The 17995-nt window shown below is 39.7% G+C and overlaps 6 protein-coding genes across 7 annotated transcripts; all 6 read right to left on the bottom strand.

Annotated features, from left to right (window-relative positions):
- Nucleotides 1-617: 617 nt before the first annotated feature.
- Nucleotides 618-2022, bottom strand: LOC140788986 (uncharacterized). The gene has a single exon (XM_073138551.1). The coding sequence runs from the start codon at nucleotides 1997-1999 to the stop codon at nucleotides 701-703; it is 1299 nt and encodes a 432-aa protein (XP_072994652.1). The 5' UTR covers nucleotides 2000-2022; the 3' UTR covers nucleotides 618-700.
- A 198-nt stretch (nucleotides 2023-2220) lies between these two features.
- On the bottom strand, nucleotides 2221-5348 carry LOC140788987 (thiosulfate sulfurtransferase 16, chloroplastic). Its single transcript, XM_073138552.1, has 7 exons — nucleotides 5031-5348; nucleotides 4849-4938; nucleotides 4668-4778; nucleotides 4493-4566; nucleotides 2777-2847; nucleotides 2640-2693; nucleotides 2221-2570 (listed from the first exon to the last, which is right to left on the bottom strand). Exons 1-7 carry the CDS (start codon nucleotides 5087-5089, stop codon nucleotides 2496-2498), a joined length of 534 nt encoding a protein of 177 aa, XP_072994653.1. The 5' UTR covers nucleotides 5090-5348; the 3' UTR covers nucleotides 2221-2495.
- Nucleotides 5349-5979: 631 nt separating this feature from the next.
- Nucleotides 5980-7255, bottom strand: LOC140789257 (uncharacterized). The gene is made up of 2 exons (XM_073138884.1): nucleotides 6561-7255; nucleotides 5980-6239 (listed from the first exon to the last, which is right to left on the bottom strand). The coding sequence occupies exons 1-2, from the start codon at nucleotides 7221-7223 to the stop codon at nucleotides 6108-6110; spliced, it is 795 nt and encodes a 264-aa protein (XP_072994985.1). The 5' UTR covers nucleotides 7224-7255; the 3' UTR covers nucleotides 5980-6107.
- A 1381-nt stretch (nucleotides 7256-8636) lies between these two features.
- LOC140789259 (uncharacterized) lies at nucleotides 8637-10069 on the bottom strand. The gene is made up of 2 exons (XM_073138885.1): nucleotides 9376-10069; nucleotides 8637-8897 (listed from the first exon to the last, which is right to left on the bottom strand). Exons 1-2 carry the CDS (start codon nucleotides 10033-10035, stop codon nucleotides 8766-8768), a joined length of 792 nt encoding a protein of 263 aa, XP_072994986.1. The 5' UTR covers nucleotides 10036-10069; the 3' UTR covers nucleotides 8637-8765.
- A 1781-nt stretch (nucleotides 10070-11850) lies between these two features.
- Nucleotides 11851-13544, bottom strand: LOC140789299 (uncharacterized). 2 transcript variants are annotated; one of them, XM_073138955.1, is made up of 2 exons: nucleotides 12855-13544; nucleotides 11851-12114 (listed from the first exon to the last, which is right to left on the bottom strand). In XM_073138955.1, the coding sequence occupies exons 1-2, from the start codon at nucleotides 13518-13520 to the stop codon at nucleotides 11983-11985; spliced, it is 798 nt and encodes a 265-aa protein (XP_072995056.1). In that variant the 5' UTR covers nucleotides 13521-13544; the 3' UTR covers nucleotides 11851-11982. The 2 variants fall into 2 exon arrangements, with proteins under 2 accessions (XP_072995056.1, XP_072995057.1); XM_073138956.1 differs by having other exon boundaries at nucleotides 11851-12097; nucleotides 12855-13538.
- Nucleotides 13545-14814: 1270 nt separating this feature from the next.
- On the bottom strand, nucleotides 14815-16486 carry LOC140789256 (uncharacterized). Its single transcript, XM_073138883.1, has 2 exons — nucleotides 15806-16486; nucleotides 14815-15030 (listed from the first exon to the last, which is right to left on the bottom strand). The coding sequence occupies exons 1-2, from the start codon at nucleotides 16466-16468 to the stop codon at nucleotides 14929-14931; spliced, it is 765 nt and encodes a 254-aa protein (XP_072994984.1). The 5' UTR covers nucleotides 16469-16486; the 3' UTR covers nucleotides 14815-14928.
- Nucleotides 16487-17995: the final 1509 nt, after the last annotated feature.

The following is a 17995-nucleotide window of genomic DNA, read 5'->3' as shown; positions in this document are numbered from 1 at the left end:
CTCATCTTATCCTCTTTAAATTTAAAGCTTTTTCAATAAGTTGAAGATGGGTGGCATTATATGAGTTCCTGAGGTCCTCTTTTGGCCTAAACCATATTAATCCTTTAATCATATATTAATCGCTCCTCTTTGCTGTATATATATGTATATATATATATATATAACAGCTCTGCATGCGGACTCGTCCATTTGCACGTCTTTGATAGCTAAAATTGTCTGAAAACATGATCTCGAGAAAACGTGAGCACTATTAAATTTATCGGATGAATGCAATCGATATGGTGGCACGTTCAAATCGAACCCGCTTGAGCCAGCCCATGCACACACATAAAGTAAGGCTATAAAAAGTACATGGGAATTGGGCTCACCAAACATTTACGAATGTGAATGGTCCAACAAAGAAATCGATCCAAGACTTTGAAGTTGAGGGTCCAATCAGGGTCTTATGGGCCTCGGATTTTGCTCACTCTAGTCTCTACCCTTCAATTCCGTGATATTTTAAATAAATGACATCATAAAGGCACCCAAAAGCAAGTGCAAACTTTGAAATTTTTCCTTCACAGTTATTATATTCTGCTTCATCGATCATACTCAATGATCTGAAATCATGTGAACAGAGTAGAAAGAAACTAAAAGCAAGCATGCATGCAAATGAAAAATGTATATTTTTGCCCCCACCCAATCGTTTCTGTCTCAGCAGTCAGCCCTCACATTTCTTCAAATTAGGCGAAACCCACCTCGCCGGTGCTAACATCCGAAAGATGTAGCTAATGGGCGGCCCAAGCGCATCCAAATCGTAGGTCTTCTCCACTTTCCTCTCCCCCAAGCTGTATCTACTCACAGTTTCCCCAATAATGCTTCGCGTATCCTTCACCGTCTTGTAGTACTCGTGAACAAAGTAAATGCAATTAGGTTTAAATTCCGAGAAAATTCTACAGTCGATGCAGACAGTCTGACCTCTCCCCACGAACAAGGCGTGGTGTGGCATGCTGGTGACGTAAGTCGGCTTCAACGTCATCGCCGTCCCGCCGGAGAGATCGAGGAAGAAGACGAGGAAGCGCCAGACCCGCGTGCTGATCGCGTTCAGCTTCTCATGCCTCGTGATCGCCAGCAGCCCGCCGTTATGGGTCTCGACGAGGTAGGTCGCCTGCGACTTCGGCAGGTTAGAGATCTCCGCCGCCGACGCCGCTATGGCCCCCAGGGGCCCGATGTCGAAGGTGACGAGGTGGGAGTTGGTGTTGTTCACGGCGAAGATCCGCCTCTTGACTCTGGAGTAGGCGAGATCGGTGCAGGCGAAGAGGGGGTGGGGTACGGCTGCCGGAGTCCACACCTTATCGTTCTTCCGGCAGCAGAAGAAGCGCTTCACCATCGCTTCGATGACGACGAAGGCGACGAAGTCCGGATCAGATGCCGGATCGGAGGAGAGGATCGCCGCGCGGATGAGGCCCTTGCGAGGGATCCCGCTCTTCTGGGCGGGGAGGTCGAGCTGGATCACGTACTCGGCGTTGAGGGCTTTCTGGTGAGAGACGAGATCGCTTGGGATGGTGTCGATCGGGGGGAGATGGATGACCTCGCGGGTGAACGGGTTGTAGAGGGAGACGGCGGGGGAAATGGCGAGGAGGAAGAGCCAGCCGTGGGAAACGCCGAAGCAATGCTGGTCCGGGTTGTTGGGCTGGAGAGGAAGCTGTTGGCAGGAGCCGGTGGCGAGGTCGTAGAAGGGGCGGGTGTTTGTGGAGGGCAAGAAGGCGAGCATTAGGAGAGGGGGTTGAGGAGGGAGGCGGCTTTCGGAGAGCGGGAAGGCCGATTCCCAGGATTTGCAGGCGAATCGGGCATGGAGGAAGGTGGAGACGTGGGTGATGTAGGAGAAGATGGCGGTGGTGAGCTCGAAGGGGAGGGAGGACCAAGTGGATTTGGATTCCTCCGCCATTAGAGAAGGAGGAGGAGGAGAAGGATAAGATGAAAATTCCTCCGCCGTTAGAGAAGAAGAATCTTCCGCCATTGGAGGAGGAGGAGGAGAAATGGGAGGGGGAAGCAGAGAGTGGAGAAGAGTGAGTATTTATATAGGAGAAGGAAGTGGTAGTTTTCGACAGCTCAGATGGAAACCGTTTCGGGTGGGGTAGAGGTGGACAGGTCAGCATAGACGGTTAGGATTTTGGGAATCTCGAGGCACGGTTTCGCTGTCAATTTTAAAAAGCTCTTTTCGAAATTTTACCGCCATAATGGAAGAACATGAAAGCCTTGAATCATATTGAAACATACACACTGGTAGAACAAGTCAATACAAAGTTACAAATAGTTATCGGCTAATTATTAATTGATAATGGATCCAATTTATAGAATAGCATAGCAAAATTAGTTCTTCACATTAGCAGGGAGAGCTACAGGTCAAAGCATAGAAAATTCAAGAAGCATTAACATGCAAATATCTCTCTCCCAAGTCTTATGTCTGCGCCAGGATGTAACATTGTCCATCAATGGGCTTTGCAAAGGATAAATCACTGCTGGATTGGGAGTTCATTCTGTACCCATGTGGAATAACCACCAGCGACATCCGTCACGCCGGTAAAACCCTGAGGAATTGGAAAATTATACAAGTTTGCAGTGAAAGACATCTACAAAATTTTCCTCTTGTAACTTACAGAAGAGGTAAGTTCAGCTGCAGCCATGAGAGAACGTTTACCGCTTTGGCATCCCTGTAGACAGAAGTTTAGGTCTAAGGAAGAGATAAAATTCAGCAGTAGAAGTTTTAGGCTAATGATTGAGTTGGCACACATACGACAACTATTTCATCATCCTTCCCAAAAACTGATGACACTTCCTCCAAGAACTTGGGATTTTTCTTCATCCCTATATGGAAAGGCGAGGAAATAAAAAACGTAAGTAGGGATACTTACATATAAAGCCGTATACAAGATTTTACAAACCAAAACCCTATCAAGATTGACAATATTTAGTATAATGTATATTTCAGATTTCTTTGAAGGATTTCAGCCTAAAAGTACTACTATTACTTACATACAGTAATATCACAAACTTGCAACAATGAAATGTTATTCTGGTTCAAAAGTCTCTTCATCATTACAGGAGCAACAAGTAACCAATTATTGAATCACACTAACTTCATGCCTATACAATGAAATGCGGAGAAGAATGCGTAGAAAACAATCATTTCAAAGTTCACACTCTAATTGCATATTATGACCTGATATACTTGCTCAACCATGACTCTATAACAAAAAGTCCTCCTGACATGCATCTCAAAAACTTAATTAATCTTCAATGCAACCTTAGCAAAATCCATAGGTAGCCTTCATCTGTTGACCTTTCCACCTGCTAAATCCTAACTAGTAATCAGGACAGTTAATACTTAATAGACTTGATTTGCAATGCTATAATGGGTATAACCCGTGATTCATTCTCCATCTACAGCATCCGGATACCAATAGAAAGTACATTTGATGCAAGATTATGGATACATTTGAACATCTTCATGATATAAGACATGTTTACCAGTGGAATTGAGGGTGCTGCATGATACAATGTTAAGGCTAGGTGTTGAGCTCACTGGTGTTGTGGTTCGAGCCCCACTGAAATAGCCTCTCAAGAAATGCAATCAAACCTCGCATTTGCTGGGCCTCGTGCACTAGGACACCTTATTCAATGAGTGGAATGTGTAAATAAAGTGGCAGCCATTTAACCTTTTGCTACATGGAATAATTTGATCTGTCTATGGCAAAAGGACAGCTTTTTTTTCAACTGCGTGACTATATTTTGCGAGTTTATACGACTAACTATCAGTACAAGATCCAAGTTCTGCGATTTTTGATACTACAAAGGACTCTGACCAACAGAGAGCAAAATCAGTGGATTGTTCAGACTTAGGATACAGAGTAATAAGAAGTACCAAGTTACCAACATCTAGATGCAGTTTTCAGAATCATGATTTGTAATTTCAGAAAGGTATGCATTTTTTCCCTCTAGCCAACTAGCCAAGTAGCTAAATGATGAAGTTAAATGTCAGCAGTATGCTCTGATACTCGAGCACAGATGGTCCTTGTTTATAGTTCAGTGCTCGAGATATTCAAAGACTACACTGTCCCACAAATTGACATAAACAAAGATATGCACTCTGCAGAAAGGGCAAGAACAAACGTGGGAAAAAATCTAAACTGAGTGCAAAAAGTGAAAAAGGAGGATTAAAAATATATGTCGTATACCAAATTGTAAGTTTTTCCCTACCTACAAATCTTCCTGCAAAAGGTAAAGGTAGTACTGATGGTTCTTTCAATACAAGAAAAGGGGAACATAATTATTTCAGGAGAGAATTTAGCTTTACACTAAATGTTACCCAGAACTATTGAGGAAGGGAATGCATACGAAAACATGATCAACAATATCACCAACTATCCCAAAATGGAGCAAGATCATAAATTTATATACATAGCTACAAATCAGCAGCACCAATGAAACTAGTTAGTCATCAAGCTGTTACCTGACCCAACCTTGAACATGTACGGAATATTTACAGCTCCCACCGGGTGGCCAGCAGTGAATTCATCAATCGTTCTGTAAATTCATCCAAACAGACATTTCATCAAGCATAAAGTCCGCAGGCAGACTAGTCACAATCCCATCAACTAAATCAAAGTTCCAATCAATTACTCTACCTGACATCAAGATACCGATGCCCAGCTTGAAGCAATTCGTGGGCAACGCGAACCGGCACCGATCTGGGAACCACTGTTTCCGAGCTCGAAGCAGATGCCAGCGAACTAACCCTGCAATCACGTAATAACAAGACCTCGGTCCCTCTCATAACATCTAGATAAGCTACACTAAACTAATTACCTCAAGAAACTCGTCCTCTGGCATTGGTAACTGACGAGCCCAAGCTTGAGCCCAAATGGTTGACAACCCGATAGAAGAGAGGGTGGTAATCTGTAGCAAAAGAATATATAGTTGAAACGAGAGAGAAAGCGAGAAAATGAAGGAAAAAAGAGAAGAGGTTGGGGAAAAAAAACAAATGTGACCTTTTAATTGATGGAAGGGCGATCAAAACAGGGAGAGAGACACTAGCAAAGGAAGCCATTGAATCGAAAAGGAAGTGAATTGAAGGTGGAATTCTGGCAAGATCTTGTTGGGCTTACGGAGGTGATGGAAGAGTATCGGGTAACTATACATTATTCCTCATTTAATAGATTCCTCTCATTATTTTTCGTGGTTCGAGACGGCGTTGCTATCTAGGCGAAGTTGCAATTAAGAGTGGATACGACACGTATGACAACATTTGGCAACGGTCGGGAAGACGATAAACTCGTGAAGAAGCTGATGAGATGTACAGGTCAGACACGAGTCAGTTCGCCCGAATCGGGATTAGAGAAGTTGACGTCAACTCGGACCACTTGGTTTGGATAAGAATCATAAGATCTTTTCTCGAGTAATTTGAAGGGATAATTACGTGTAGACCATTCCAACAATTGCTTATAATTTTGAAATAATTTTACATTCTCTAAACTATCACTAATTTTTATATACAGTTATTAAAAAAAAAATTTTACCCATATATATTTTTTAAAACTAAAAAAATATTCACATATATTTCTTTGAATTAAGAGAAAAAAAATTATAGAAAACTCTAAACCAAAATATCTTTAGATTTAGGAGTGCATGCAATTGTAAAAAAAATTTAAAAAGTATATTTAAAAAACGGTGATAATTGAAAAGATCTAAATAGAATTTTCTCTATTTTTTGCATATATATATGGGCAGAGCTATGTAGAAAGGAGAGATATCCCATCAATTTTCATGATTGTACTTAGCTGATATAATAATTAAGTTTAATATCCTTTCACTATAAGTATATAAAGAAAAATATAAATATAAGTGTTTAAGATAATTAAAGTGCTACAAAAATAATTAAGGGTTCTAGTATAACTAATACTAATTTGAATTCAAATTAAAGAGTACAAATAAAAGGAAGATTCTAAAGTTGAGATCCACTTTTATTCATCGACCAGTTTGTACAAGAGTCGGTTGAAATCTCGACATCAGTGCAGACTTCTCCTAACTTTATTATAGAATTAATATTTATTTTATCATTCTAATTTCTAACCATTAGTAGTAGAAGCATCTCCACCTAATTCCACCAACTCAATTGAAATCCCACCCTCAAATTTCGGAAGGAAAACGTCCGTTAGAACCGTCTTTGACTGTAGTGAGGCTTTGAGAAGCTCCAACCCCTGAACGAAAGAAAAAGAGATAAAAGAAAGAAACCAATCACCAACCACCCAAGGAATCAAAGTGAGTACAAACAACCAAGTTAAAATGAGATTATTATTCGATTACTCATAAATTGTGGGTGTCATATGCAAATCTAGGTAATTAATATCAAGTTAAAATGATATTATTTCAAACCTTATATTCATAATTCTTTTATAATGAGGAAGATACCATAGGTTAGCGGTTGTCATCGTAAAGTTATTCTGAGAGGGAGGCGTTCGCATAAAATCGTCAAATATAGGGTCTGAAATGTAATTTACTACGTATTTCTGCACTCTAACCTCTTCCGTGCCGAATTCCACAACGGACTCGTACAGCGACGTGACATCCTTGACCTGGAACTTGTTAAACAACTCGATGGCCGAGAAGGTGGAGACAGGCACGACGGCCAAGTCATCCATCACCATGTAGTTCACCACCCCCTTCACGTACCCACCGCCGGCCTCCTCCTTCGCCTTCTCCGCCGACGCCTCCTCCTTCCCTTGCAGCACCTTCTGCTCAATCGACATGGCGTACCGGCAACTCGGGCACTGCAGCCTGGCCACTTCCGACAAGTAGGTGTGGGCCCTGCTACCCGAGCAGCCGTAGTAGACCTTAACCTTCTTACCTACCGAGCTCTTGGGCTTGTTCTCGAGGAGGACGAGAGAGGAGGACGAGATGTTGGGGTCAAGGAGAGCGGCGCGGTCGAAGGCCGGGGCGACGAGGTAGGTGTCGGGGAGGGATTCGAGGCTGGCGTAGAGAGAGGCGATGGAATTGGAGAGGAGCTGTTTGCCGACGAGGCGGGTGATGTAGCCGAGAGGTAGGCTGAGGAGGCCGAGGAGGAAGTCGGCGACGTCTTTGCTGGCCTCGGCGAAGAGGACGCGGTTGGTGGTCTGGTCGATTAAGAGCTTTAGCTCTAGCTTGGTGGCGGCTGGTACTTCTTCCTTCTGGGCTACGGAGGCCATTTTAAGCTTGTCTAGTCTATATTAATGGACGAGAAAAAGGACGTGCATGGGGAGTATTTATAAACATATGTAAGTATGAGGGATGGATTAACTTAAGTTCTTGGGATTGGGTGTATCTGAAACAACGTTGCTTTCAAGGCGTTTTAAGTTTTAACCCCAAAGAGAGGGAAAGAAATATGCTAAAATTAACGAGCTGAGACACAAAATAGGAGAGGAAAAGTATATACCCAAATTCAGACGTTGGACGATGATACACATACGTTAACTTTAATATTAAAAAAGAAACACTAACATATTCTTTTGTTTTACAACAACTAATTAGAAAATTATTATATTGTTTAGAAAAATCTTTTGTTTACAAGTAATTTACATGCACAATTTTCAAATTATATAATTAGATTAATTTGTTTGGATAATGCTGATGAATTTTTATCCTAAACCTTTTATTATTATTGCATCTCTATAGGGATTGATAATAAACATCTTGTAGCTCACACTCGTACTAAAACTAGTTTAGCGGAATCTAATATTAAGTGCCTATAATTTATTATTGGACCTTTACCTAATGATACAAAATTGTCTATGTCTACCCAGGGTTATGCCATGCATATTGCATGTTATGAACCTAGTTCGTAGTAGACCAACTTCTCGTCACAAATATTCATCCTTAAAGCTTGTATTTGGACAATAGCTAAATACATCTCACCTAGCTATGAACTTATGGCTTTGCCATATGTTGCAATTTTACACCCACATCATATAACACTGGTCTCGAACATCAACTTAGGATTTATGTTTGTTTTGGTTCTCCATCTTTCATTAGATATCTTGAGCCACTAATTGAAAGTCTTTTTGAAAGCATGCTTCAAAAGAATATATTTTTGATAAAAGAATGCCTCAACATTATCATATCTTGGTCCTCGCACAAATTAGTGCTATATCTACAAATAATTACAAAACAATTACCAAATGCATTTACTGATATAAAGAAAGTGACAAAATCATATATACTTGCTACAAAAATTCGTGCCTCAAAAGGTATAACAATAAGTAAACCACAAGCACGTTAGAAGTGTAGGAGACCTATAAGTTCGAGAGGCAAAAAGTTTCAAAATATAAAAAAAAAATATAGTCCAGTCAACTGAGACTAATATTGAAGAAGTCTATGATTTAAACAGGCGTTCCTAAAGAATATATTAATTCTCATTAATTAATTCTATGCATGTCTCAAAGAGATGCATGCCTCTAAAGAGCATACTAAGGCTTATATAAAGAGTCTAAAATTTAAATAGCTAGATGCTCCTGTAGATCATGTTAAGACTCATGAACAAAAAAAACATATATATATATATATATATATATATATATATATATATGTTTTAAATAAAAGAGTACAAATATATAAAAGGGAGATTGTAAATACAAGTGGAATCAACTTTTATTCATAGAGCAATTTGTACAAGAGTCGATAGAAATCTCCACATCAGTGCAGAGTTCTCATAACTTTTATTATAGAATTAATCCAATTTAATCACTCTAATCCTAGACATTAGTAGTAGAAACATCTGCGCTTAACTCCACCCTATGAATTGAAACCTCACCCTCGAACTTCGGAAGGAAAACGTCCGTTAGAACCGTTTTTGACAGCAGTGAGGCCTTGAGCAGCTCCAAGCCCTTGACAAACAAAACCCCATCACGAATCACCCAAGAAACCCACGTAAGTACAAACAGCCAACTTAAGTGATCTTATTCGGTCGTTATTCATAAATTATGGGCGTTATCTGCAAATTCTAGTAATAAAACCCAAGTGGAAATTACATTTCATACCTTTATATTCCGACGATTTTGTGGTATATATATGCTATTTTTACATTTTAAGATCTCAGGGTTTTTTATTTTCCTTTGTATAAATACCTTGCATTTAGTAGCAAATTATAACTATATATATGTATGTATGTATGTTAGCTGACGAGCCTAAAAAGAGAAAAAGTTTGGACCCAATTATTATTTTATTTATGGTTGTCTGTTAATAGTAAATTGGCTTAGTCGAATGTAGCCTGATGTGCTTTCTGGGAGGAAGGCGTTCATATAATTAAAATCGTGAAAATATAAGGCGTGAAATGTAATTTTGTATGTACGTGAGCAATCTAACCTCTTCCATGCCGACTTCCACAACGGACTCGTATAGCGACGAGACATCCTTGACCTGGAACTTGTTAAACAACTCGATGGCCGAGAAGGTGGAGACAGGCACGACGGCCAAGTCATCCATCACCATGTAGCTCAGCGACCGCTTAACGTACCCACCGCCGGCCGCCTGCTCCGTCGCCTTCCCCGCCTCGTCATTCCCTTGCCACACATTCCGCACAGACGCCATGGGAGACCGGCAACTCGGACACGGCGTCCCGGACACCTCCGACAAGTAGGGGTGGTACCAGCTACCCGAGCAGTCGTAGTAGATCATAACCTTCTTAGCTTCCGAGGTCTTGGGCTTGTTCTCGAGGAGGGTGAGAGAGTAGGACGAGGCATTGGGGTTGAGGAGGGCGGCACGGTCGACGGCCGGGGCGATGAGGTACTCATCGGGGAGGGATTCGATGTTAGAGCAGAGAGTGGGGATGGAATTGGAGAGGAGTTGTTTGCCAATAAGACGGCTGACGTAGCTGAGAGGGAGGCCGAGGAGGCCGAGGAGGAAGTCGGCGACGTCTTTGCCGGCCTGGGCAAAGACGACGCGGTGGGAGTTCTGATCGACTAAGAGCTTTAGCTCTAGCTTGGTGGTGGGTGGTAACTCTTCTTTCTCAGCTACGGATGCCATTAATTTTGTGGAATATATATATTAATGGAGGAGAAAAGAACGAGGTGGGAAGTACTTATAGATATATGTAATTTATGGAGGGATGGATTAGAATAAGAACTGAGATTGGCATTGGTATCTAAGACAACGTTGTTTTCAAGGCGTTTTAACTGCAACGAGAGGGAAGTAATATACTAGATTTAGCGAGCTGAGTCACAAAGTAGTTGGGGAAAAGTATATACCCGGATTAGGAAGTTGGACAATGCTACACTGCTATATGATACACCGTACGTCAAAAATAATATCACTAATTACCACTTTCCTAACACTAACTTAACTTAACGTAACATTAATTTCTCCCTAATCACTGCCACATCCCAAATGCACAATCACTCAGCTCGACCCATCTAAAAGATTTTATTTCTCCAACCATTCATTCTGAGTCCCTCACCACTTCTACATCTTCCAATTAAGTATATTCTCCAGATACAGTTCATTTTTCTTTTTATTATTTTACTTTTCTTTCTGCTGTCTCTAAGCAAATTGACTGTGCGTTATGCTCATTGATGTATTGCTATGTCATTTGAGCTTAAAGCCTTGGAAGCAAACTATATTTTCTTGGGCCTTTGAAGGTCTCACTCTAGGCAAGAAACCTATAGATTGCAAATAATTTTTTTTTAAAATAAAGCTTGATATGGATGCTTCCATTGAACGATATAAAGCTCAATTTGTCAAGAGTTATTTTTAGATTGGAAAAAGTCGACTATCATGATATCTTTGCCCCTATCGTTAAATTTGTTACTATACGTCATGTTCTTACTATTATAGTTACGTAAACACCTTGAAAAGAAGTCATATTGACTCATATTAGGATATCATTAGGGAGACTAGAATCTATCACTCCTTTTATATGGATTCAAACAGATAATTTTGTAATTGGCTATCCAAGCTCTCTTATGTTCTTCATGTTAGATTTATTGGGCCACAAGCAAACCATTTCTTATTCACGTTTTCACATGGTAACCTTTCTACTATTTTTCTTGGTATATGTTGATGATTTATTATTGGCAGAAAATATAGTAGACCTATTAATCCTCTCACCATCGTGCTTTCACAAAAATTTAAAATCTATCAAATATCTTGGTCAAATATTTTCTCAGTCTTACGCTCATTCCAGATATAGAATTTTTATCAACTAATGTAAACATGTCTTGGAAATTCTATCAGATAGTTCATCTTGATATTCGGTCAATGCCATTTGCTATGAAATAAAATTTGAAGCTCAATGACTAGCATGATACTTTTTTTTCTTCAATCTTACATATATCATCATCATCATCAGGTTGGTCGTCATCAACCTCATTATTACACAATCAGGCATATTTTACTTCATTAACATCCTTAGTCAATTCATGCATCAACCAATAAGCCTCATTATGATACGGTTATGCATGTTGTATGTTATATTAAATCTTCTCTTAGTCTAAGTCAAAACATTTTTTTTTCCATGCAAATGTAATTTGTACGTCTCAGCCTTTTGGATCCACCATAGCATTTTTTTTATCCAACTTCGTTACAACTTACAATCCAATTTTAAGGAAAAGAATAAGGCAATCTACAGTATAAATCCGCGTATGCCTTCATAAGGAGTTTAACCTCTCTCTCTCTCTCTCTCTATATATATATATATATATGGGAGAGGGCTAATCCTTATATGTATCTTGCATTCATCTTGTTATATACTTATATGTATAACCTACCATGTATATATATATATATATATATATATGTAAACGATTCAAATTGGCAAGTAAGAGAGTACAAATAAAAGGGAGATGCTAAATACAAGTGAAATCCACTTTTATTCATGGAGCATTTGGTACAGGAGTCGGTAGAGATCTCCATATGAGTGCAGACTTTTTCTAATTTTACAATAGAAATTAATCTTATTTGATCAATTTATAATTTCTAAACATTAGTCGTAGAATCATCTGCGCTTAACTCCACCCAGCCAATTGAAATCTCACCCTCAAATTTCGGAAGGAAAACGTCCGTTAGAACCGTCCTTGACTGCATTGAGACCCTGAGAAGCTCCAACCCCTTATTAACAAACAAAACCCAATCACTAATCACCCAAGAAACCAAATTAGTACAAGATAAGTGATCCTTTATATGTAATTTCATAAATTATGGGTGCTATATGCAAATTTAGGTAATAAAAAGCAAGTGACAATTACAATTCACACCTTATATTCCCACAATTTTCTGGTAGACATCCAGGGGGTAGAGTAGGCTTTGTTAGAAAAGTTATAGGTTGTTCCCATAGAGACACCAATCTTCATTTTAAGCTATAAAAATAATAAATTATATTATTTCTAAATTGTAAAATAATTATTTTTCTCTATTTTAAAATTCTTCATCCTAATATATATCTTATTGGTTCTAAATTGACCATTCAATGCAGCAAAAACTGAGTATAAGTTCTCTCAACCTTTCTTTTTCCATACTAACAAAATCCAAGTTATAACGACCCTTTAAAGATATCTCAAAGCATTGTCAAGATAGAAAGACAGATAAATAATCAAAGATGACATATATCTCATTTAATAGTGTTCATATTACACACATTGAAAGTAGCTATTATGGTAAGCAATTTTTTTTAAAAGAAAATTGGTTTTATTAAGAGTTTTTTTAAGAGTGATGAGTAATTTATAATGAAAAGTAGAAAATATCAACTTAAGAAAATTAACTAATTATTTTGTAGGAAGTTCGTACACTACTGTATTGCAGTGATTGAATCAATGAACTATGAATATTCTTATGTTCTTCGGTAATCTAACCTCTTCCATGCCGACTTCCACAGTGGACTCGTACAGCGACGAGGCATCCTTGTCCTGGAAGTTATCAAGCAACTCGATGACCGAGGAGATCGAGATGGGAACGATTGTCAAGTCATCCATCACCATGTAGCTCACCATCCCCTGCACGTACCCACCGCCGGCCTCCTCCCTCGCCTTCTCCACCGACTGCTCCTCCTCCCGCTGCAACACCTTCAGTTCACTCGTCATGGCGGACTTGCAAGTCGGGCACGGCAGGCTGGCCACTTCCGTCAAGTAGTTGTGTGTCACGTTATCCTTGCAGCTGTAGTAGATCTTAACCTTCTTATCTACCGGGCTCTTGGGCTTGTTCTCGAGGAACGCGAGAGAGTAGGACGAGACGTTGGGGTTGAGGAGGGCGGCGCGGTCAACGGCCGGGGCGACGAGGCAGGCATCGGGGAGAGATTCGAGGCTGGAGTAGAGAGAGGCGATGGAATTGGAGAGGAGTTGTTTGCCGACGAGGCGGGTGACGTAGCCGAGTGGGAGGCAGGCGAGGCCGAGGAGGAAGTCTGCGACGTCTTTGCCGGCCTCGGCGAAGAGGACGCGGTTGGAGGTCTGGTCGACTAATAGCTTTAGCTCTAGCTTGATGGTGGGTGGTACTTCTTCTTCTTTCTGGGCTACGGAGGCCATTAATTTTGTGGAATATATACTAATGAAGGAGAAAAGAAGGACGTGGATGGGGAGTATTTATAGACGTACATATATTTTGGAGGGATATGATGGATTAGTATAAGAATTGGGATTGGGATTGGGATTGGTATCTGAATATAACGTGGCTTTCAAGGCGTTTTAACCGCAAGGAGGGGGGAAGAAATATGCTAAAATTAACGAGCTGAGTTACAAAGTAAGAGGGGAAAAGTATATACTCGGATAAGGAAGTTTGGATCATGCTACACTCCTCTCTCTCTTCTCTCTCTCTCTCTCTCTCTCTCTCTTTGTGGAAAACAAGTTAAGATTCAAATGCTTTAAAGGAATTTTTATTTGTGTTACTTTAACACTCTTTTGTAGTTTTAGCATATGTAATATGCTAAATATATTAAATAGATGCATATTTTTATTATATTTTTGCTTTAAATTTAACATCTAATCTTTTTAAATATGATGAAAAATATACTAATTGTACTTTAGGCCGAACCACATAGGGATTAAGTGTTTAATTTAAAAGCACATGTACAATTAACTCTATTTTTAAAAATATAAAAAATCTAAAATACCACTCATTTGGTCTAAAAAAAACTGATTTCATTTTCTACCTTAATGAGCAATTCAATACTATGAAGGTTATTGTATATCTATAGTTGATTTAAACGTGTGGGTGTTATTAAAATATTAAAAGCAAAATGCAATGTACGGTAGCTATTTTTTTCCTCTCATTCCCAATTCATGAGAATTTTCTTAGTTTATCGATCATTTTCTTAACCCACACTGGTAAGATAAAGAAAACATACAATAAAGACTAATGGAGCTTAAAATAGAGTTAACCAAAGTAATCACACCTTCCAATGTTTCTTTATCTTGTTATAGTGCAAGGATAAGCTTAAGTACTTTATAGGTAGAATTTCTCTTTCACAATTCAACAATAATCTCCTTCTTTGCTTCTCCCCAAATACATTATAAAACTCTTCTCAAAATTAATTCTTAGCTCAGAGACTGTTTTAAAACAGTGTACCAGAAATCTCATAATGGTGTTATTGAATGCAAGTTAATTAGATCTTTGGAAATCTTCTTAATATTCTTTCTCGCGTGGTTTGAATTTGATGCGAAGTTGGTATGTGGGGAAGAGACTGGGAGATACGTTTGACAACATTTAGCAATGGTCGGGAACAGGATTAGAGCAGTGGAAGTCAACTTGGTTTGGATAAGAATCAGAGTAATTTGAATTCAAATCCGAAATTAAAAAAGAGTACAAATAAAAGGAAGAATCTAAATACAATTGAAATCCATAATTTTTATTCATCGAGCATTTTGTACAGAAGTCGGTAGAAATCTCAACATCATTGCAGACTTCTCCCAACTTATTAATAGAAGCATCTGTGCCTCATTCCATCCACTGTATTGAAACCCGACCCTTAAATTTCGGAAGGAAAACGTCCGTTAGAACCGTCTTTGACTGCAGCGACGCCGTAAGAAGCTTCAACACCTTAACAAAAATAAAAACAATCACAAACCTCTCAAGGAATCAAGTTAGTAGAAGCAACCAACATAAGTGATCTTATTCTGTGATTATTCATAAATTGTGGGCGTTTTATGTAAATTTAGGCAATAAAAAACAAGTGAAAATTACATTTCACACCTTATATTCCGACACTTTACATGCATTTTAGTCCCTCGAGTTTCTTTTTATTTTTCTTATAAACACCTCGCATTTAGTCACTCTAACGGAGCAACTCTTTTATATTGACAAAATTAACCCATATAAGTATATAACTATATGTTAGATGACCCTAGAAAGATAAGTTTGAACATAATTATTATTTTGAGTTAAATATATTTTATTTTATTTTACTTATGCTCACAATTATTTTGACTTAACTGAATAATATTAAAATAACCAAAATAGCTCTATCGTATTTATTAGAGAAGATATATAGATTTTAATATAAAAAAATAAATTATTAAAATAATCATGCTACTTAGTTAAATTTAACAGAAAAACTAACGATTTCATTTTAGTTATAAGTATAAGAATTGGTTTGAGATTTTTTGAAGTACAGAAATTAAAATAATTTTAAATAAAAGTACATTAGTTAAAATATATTTAACCCTATTATTTTGTTTATGATTGTACTTTTAAAAAATAAATTAGTTTAGTCCTAACCAGATGTGTTTTCTGGGAGGAAGGCGATCACATTGTTAAAATCGTGAAAATAGAGGGCGTGAAATGTAATTTTCGTCATGTAGTTGAGCAATCTAACCTCTTCCATGCCGACTTCCACGACGGACTCGTGTAGCGACGAGACATCCTTGACCTGGAACTTATCGAGCAATTCGATGGGCGAGAAGGTCGACATGGGCACGACGGCCAAGTCATCCATCACCATGTAGCTCACCGACCCCTTCACGTATCCACCGCCGGCCTCCTCCCTCGCCTTCTCCACCGACTGCTCCTCCTTCCCCTGCAACACCATCCGCAAAGTCGACATTTTGTTGGCGCAAAGCGGGCACTTCTGCCCGGCCTCCTCTGACAAGTAGGAGTGGTTCCAGAAACCCAGGCAGCGGTAGTAGATCTCAGCCCTCTTACCTACCGAGCTCTTGGGCTTGTTCTCGAGGACAACGAGAGAGTAGGACGAGGCGTTGGGGTTGAGGAGGGCGACGCGGTCGACGGCCGGGGCGATGAGGCAATTGTCGGGGAGGGATTCGAGGCTGGAGCAGAGAGAGGCGATGGAATTGGAGAAGAGTTGTTTGCCGGGTAGGCGGGTGACGTAGCTGAGAGGGAGGTCGAGGAGGCCGAGGAGGAAGTCGGCAACATCTTTGCCGACCTCGGCGAAGAGGACGCGGTGGGAGGTCTGGTCGATTAAGAGCTTTAGCTCTAGCTTGGTGGCCGGCGGTAGTTCTTCTTTCTTGTCTACGGAGGCCATTAATTCGATGGAATATATATTAATGGAGCATAAAAGAAGGACGTCGGTGGGATTTATACAGGCAATTAAGAGTGGTGGATAAGAATAAGAACTGGGATTGGTATTGGTATCTCAAGACAACGTTGCTTTCAAGGCGTTTTAACTGCAAGGAGAGGGAAGTAATATGCTAGGATAAATGAGCTACATCATAAGGTAGAAGAGGAAAAGTATATGCCAGGACTACAACAAGTGGACCAGGTTCTAGCTAACGTATTTGTGTTACGTTAATTTTAATATAAAAAGAATCAAAATGCTCCTTTTGTTTTATAACAGCGAATTGGGAAAATGATTTCTCCAAAAGAAAAAAAAGAAAGAGGGAAAATGATTTTTTTTTTGTGAAAATCTTTTTGTTTTATGCTTCTTTGATTTTAATATTTTTCATTATTTTTAATTTTAGATAAATATTCTAAAAGTTAATAATACAAACCGGAAATTAATCTAAAGTCTCGACAGTTTTAATGAAAAAAATTGTCTTCCATTATCTGTGCTGGACGAAATTTACAAATTGAATTAATGACCCCATCTCCTTCGTTTAGTATGTTATTAATAGCTGGTTTACTGATATTTGTGGGATTAGACAGAGGATCCCATATCTCTTTACATGTTTATTTTGGTAGCTCAAGTTTTGACTCACCTTTTAAATGAAGCGGTTCTAATGGGCTTAATTACTCCTATTTGCACTGGTGATAATTTTTGTATCAGCCACCTCCTTTATGCAAATGATCTCATAGTGCTCAAACTTAATTGAGGTCATGTACCTGCCTACTACCCCGAATCTCAACTTGGCCCACTATATTTTGAATATTCTTAACATGCTTAAAGGGTCTGTGCCTTTTACGTACTTACCTTGGGGCCAACATATCTCCTAATTAGCTCCTTATCAGAGAGCACGTAGTGAATATCTTGAAGGACCTCAACCTCGTGTCATCGATGACTGTATGTATCTAAGTCAAACCATATATTCTGTAAAGCTAACTGGGCGGTCGACTAGCTTGCTAAACGTGGTAGAAATGTACTAGGTGGGCTCTTTCCTTGAAATTTTTGGTATGGCTTTTGCTTCTAGGGTGTGAACTGAACAAGGCGCGGATGTCCTCCGCGCCGTTATACACGTCCTCGTGCATTTCTCCGAAGGGGGACATGTCGGTCATCTGACGAACGACAACGCTGGACTCCGTCCTAAAAGCGTCGACGGCCATGTTGACTTGTCGTATGTCGTCGCCGCCGTATCCGTCCTCGTCCCGATCGGGGGCCGACTCACTGGTGGTAGAGCAAGGTGATGGCGTACTTCTGCGGGAGCTCGACGAGGCGTAATAAGTGGACGGGGATGGAGATGGCCGAGCAGGCGAGGACTCGGAGTTAGACGTCCGGTTTGAGCAATTCGAGGCCCTTGGAGCGGTAGAAGAAGGCATTTTGGTCTGGTCTTACGATGACGGCGGATGCCGGGCCAGCCATGAGAGTGGTGAGTAAGACAGCGAGGTTACGTAGGAC

The sequence above is a fragment of the Typha latifolia genome, chromosome 5, assembly GCF_019914945.1.
Source record: "Typha latifolia isolate L0001 chromosome 5, TyphaL0001v2, whole genome shotgun sequence".
Lineage (NCBI taxonomy): Eukaryota > Viridiplantae > Streptophyta > Magnoliopsida > Poales > Typhaceae > Typha > Typha latifolia.
Note: the sequence above shows the minus strand (reverse complement) of the source record. Positions and strands in the feature narration are given on the sequence as shown.